Source organism: Nanorana parkeri, unplaced genomic scaffold (genome assembly GCF_000935625.1).
Source record: "Nanorana parkeri isolate BGI_ZX_2015 unplaced genomic scaffold, ASM93562v1 scaffold2196, whole genome shotgun sequence".
Lineage (NCBI taxonomy): Eukaryota > Metazoa > Chordata > Amphibia > Anura > Dicroglossidae > Nanorana > Nanorana parkeri.
The window spans coordinates 2,296-6,392 of NW_017308464.1; the positions used below are offsets into that span (position 1 = coordinate 2,296).

General features: G+C 52.8%; 1 protein-coding gene across 1 annotated transcript in view; it reads left to right on the top strand.

The window, feature by feature from the left end:
• Window positions 1-246: 246 nt before the first annotated feature.
• Window positions 247-4,097, top strand: part of MYLK (myosin light chain kinase) — a gene marked incomplete at its 5' end in the record, with an annotated part of 71,292 nt that continues 67,441 nt past the window's right edge. The window contains 2 exons of the mRNA XM_018572988.1: window positions 247-431; window positions 1,819-1,972. Of these exons, the coding sequence (XP_018428490.1) occupies window positions 247-431; window positions 1,819-1,972 (339 nt within the window). The remainder of the gene's footprint in view (window positions 432-1,818; window positions 1,973-4,097) is intronic.

Sequence of the window (4,097 nt, forward strand, 5' to 3'; positions counted from 1 at the left end):
CGTTCTATGACAACTGCCGATCATGACACCCCCAACGATGTGCAGTATTTAAAAAGTAGCGACGAGAGGACCTATTCCCGTTGGGGAGATTCACTTCCTGTCCCAGAGACACAACAGGAAGTGAGAGGAAATCTCTCCAGGGGAGATCCCTTCTTAGGCAGTTGACGCTTCATCGGAATCACGTGATATATATTTATGTAAACATGGAATTTTCCCTTTTCTCTGTTTTTATGGCCCATTCCACAGATACAAAGACTCTTCCCGGTGGACGGTGTTACATTTTGTCTTGTTCTTCCCTTCCAGCGTCCACACCACAAATCCTCCAGTTTCCCGAAGACCTGAAGGTCCGCGCCGGAGAGTCCGTGGTGCTCCTCTCCAAAGTGGCAGGAATTCAGCCGATCACCTGCACATGGATGAAATTCAGGAAAGAGGTGATTATTGATTATAGATTGAGAACTGATAATACCGATCACTCGGAACCCTTGTACTAAATACGACCCAAATATCTTTCCACTTCTTCAGATTTCACTGCAGTCTCATCTGTGTAATATCTCCCCGCCGACCCGCACCCGTGTCTGCACCTCCCCCACTCACTGTGCACATAGCACAATCTGCCCTCTGTCCTCCCCTTCAGTCTTCTATCTGCCCTCCGTCCTCCCCTTCAGTCTTCTATCTGACCTCCGTCCTCCCCTTCAGTCTTCTATCTGACCTCCGTCCTTCCCTTCAGTCTTCTATCTGACCCTCCATCCTCCCCTTCAGTCTTCTATCTGACCTCTGTCCTTCCCTTCAGTCTTCTATCTGACCTCCGTCCTCCCCTTCAGTCTTCTATCTGACCCTCCATCCTCCCCTTCAGTCTTCTATCTGACCTCTGTCCTTCCCTTCAGTCTTCTATCTGACCTCCGTCCTCCCCTTCAGTCTTCTCTCTGACCTCCGTCCTTCCCTTCAGTCTTCTATCTGACCTCCGTCCTCCCCTTCAGTCTTCTATCTGACCTCCGTCCTCCCCTTCAGTCTTCTATCTGACCTCCGTCCTCCCCTTCAGTCTTCTATCTGACCTCCGTCCTCCCCTTCAGTCTTCTATCTGACCTCCGTCCTCCCCTTCAGTCTTCTATCTGACCTCCGTCCTCCCCTTCAGTCTTCTATCTGACCTCCGTCCTCCCCTTCAGTCTTCTATCTGACCTCCGTCCTCCCCTTCAGTCTTCTATCTGACCTCCGTCCTCCCCTTCAGTCTTCTATCTGACCTCCGTCCTCCCCTTCAGTCTTCTATCTGACCTCCGTCCTCCCCTTCAGTCTTCTATCTGACCTCCGTCCTCCCCTTCAGTCTTCTATCTGACCTCCGTCCTCCCCTTCAGTCTTCTATCTGACCTCCGTCCTCCCCTTCAGTCTTCTATCTGACCTCCGTCCTCCCCTTCAGTCTTCTATCTGACCTCCGTCCTCCCCTTCAGTCTTCTATCTGACCTCCGTCCTCCCCTTCAGTCTTCTATCTGACCTCCGTCCTCCCCTTCAGTCTTCTATCTGACCTCCGTCCTCCCCTTCAGTCTTCTATCTGACCTTCGTCCTCCCCTTCAGTCTTCTATCTGACCTCCGTCCTCCCCTTCAGTCTTCTATCTGACCTCCGTCCTCCCCTCCAGTCTTATATCTGATGTAGGCTGCCATTGGTGACCCCCTGACTATGTCACTTCCCTGGCTGTTTCTCAGTTAAGTTCATTCTGAGTCTCAGACTTGGATCAGGGGCCCCCTCTGTGTATATTGGAGGTCCATTGGTGGCCCGTTGACCCTTTTACTCTCTTGACCCCCCGCTGGCTCTTTCTACCTTTTTAGATCAAAGAAAGTGAATTCATCAAAGTGGAGAGCTCAGAGGAGACCAGCAAACTGACCATCTCGTGCGCCCGCCAGGAGCACTGCGGCTGCTACACGCTGATGGTGGAGAACAAACATGGCTCCAAGCAAGCGCAAGTCAACCTGACCGTATTCGGTGAGTCCCGGCGTCCCGACTGACTGTCCTCAGTTCCGGCGGATTATGTCTGTGGGCCCTATAACGGGGGCCCCTCTCATTCTGGGTGAGCACTCAGTATGGTGTCCCCCTGGAAGTAATGGTGGGGGGGGGGGGGCCCCTCCTTACCCCTCGGCACGCATGTTGTGATGATCTGTGAGAGCGAGCATACAGATTCTGCCTCCGTATTATATTTACCATGGAATGCAGATGGCAGCCAGGCCACGCCCACTGCGCACATCATCCAGAGAAGGGCCCTAAAGTAGAACTCAGACTAAACATAGAGCTGAATTCTATGAATGTTAAAGGAGAACTGTGGGGTCAGGGCTTTTCCCCATAGTTCTCCTTAGGGTAACGGGAGGACACAAACTAGCGTCCTCCCGTCATCCTAGGCTCAGTATATAGGGAGCTACAGCTCGCGGTATACTGAGACGGCGCAGCCGGAGCGGATCCCGACTTAGACGACGGGATCCGCCCAGCTGCGTGAGTGACGGCTGGCTCCGCCTATCTAGAGGCAGAGCCAGCCGTACCCGCCACCTCCCCCGTCCGTTCCGCCAGTCAGCGCTGGAGGATCGGAGCGGGGAGGGGGGAATCCAGCCCCTCCCCCTGTCACGGCAGAGAGCCGTGACAGGATCGAGAGGTGAGCGAACGCCGGTATGTGTTCGCTTACTTCCCGATCTACTGAGCCGACCTGTGACAGTCTCATTGTCACAGGTCGGCTAGAACTATGAGGTGAGTGAAAAGCCCCTCCCCCTCATAGTTCTCCTTTACTGCTTCACCTGTTCAGCCAATCCCAGGATGCACAGGGTGATGTCCCCTTATTTGCTGCTCCCCCGCTGCACTAAAAGGAGGTACAATTATCACTTGGATGTATTTAAAGAGTCGAAACCCAAGAACAAAAAATGTCATATATTGCAGCTTCCTGTCCATAGATATGGCGGCTGCATTAGTTTTCTTTTTTTCAGCATTCTTTCCTTTATTCTCACCTGGTGATCCTGCCAGTAACACACTTCCTGTCCTAAGGTGACAACACTTACTCACTGTACTGTATTTATAGAAAATGTTGTCACCCTAAGACAAGACTACAGAACACATTTACCTCTCTTAAAGGAGAACTATGGGGTCAGGGCTTTTCCCCGTAGTTCTCCTCAGGGTAACGGGAGAACACAAACTAGCGTCCTCCCGTCACCCTAAGCTCAGTATATAGAGAGCTGCAGCTCGAGGTATACTGAGACGCCGCAGCCGGGACGTATACCGACATTACTGTCGAGATCCGCCCAGCTGCGTGAGTGACAGCTGGCTCTGCCTATCTAGAGGCAGAGCCAGCTGTGCCCGCCCCCTCCCCCGTTCCTTCCGCCAGTCAGCGCTGGAGGATCGGAGTGGGGAGGGGAATCCTTGCGGGGAGCCGTGACTGACAGTCACGGCTCTCTGCAGGGAGAGGATCGACAAGTGAGCGAGCGACGGTATGCCTTCGCTCACTTCCCGATCTATAGAGCCGACGTGCGAGTTTCATTGTCATACGTCGGCTAGAACTATGAGGCTGAGTGAAAATCACTCCCCTCATACTTCTCCTTTAATCCCTATAACATAGGGGGGAGAGTTCTGTAGTCCCAGATAGAACTGTGAACGATGTGACTGTGACAGCACAACACAAGCAGAGAGCACAGGAAGTTACCAGCTCTCTGGATTTCTGGAAGGATCAACGGGTATTTTCTAGCAGACCAGAAGTGATGCAATAAGAGAAGAGTATTGTCCGGGGGTTAGATACAATGTAATGATTCTTATCATTGGAGTTCCGTATCCGTGAATTCTGTGTGCTCAGTCACATGTCTTGTGTCTCTCGAGGTCTTTGTTACATTGTTTCAGGAAGTTACCATCTTTGCAGCGATGAATATTCCCCCCCCCGTGGCGTGTTTTCCTGCACGCTGGTCATGTGATAAGGTGGAGGGGTGCCCGATCACTGTCATAAATATGATATTCTTCTTTCAGACAGCGCACTTTATCATGAGATCCGGTCACAGATCAATGCCGGCTCCCCCCCCCCCCCCCCCCCCCCCCACCCCCACCGCCCGCCCACATCCACGATCGGCACAGGGACGCGGGGAGA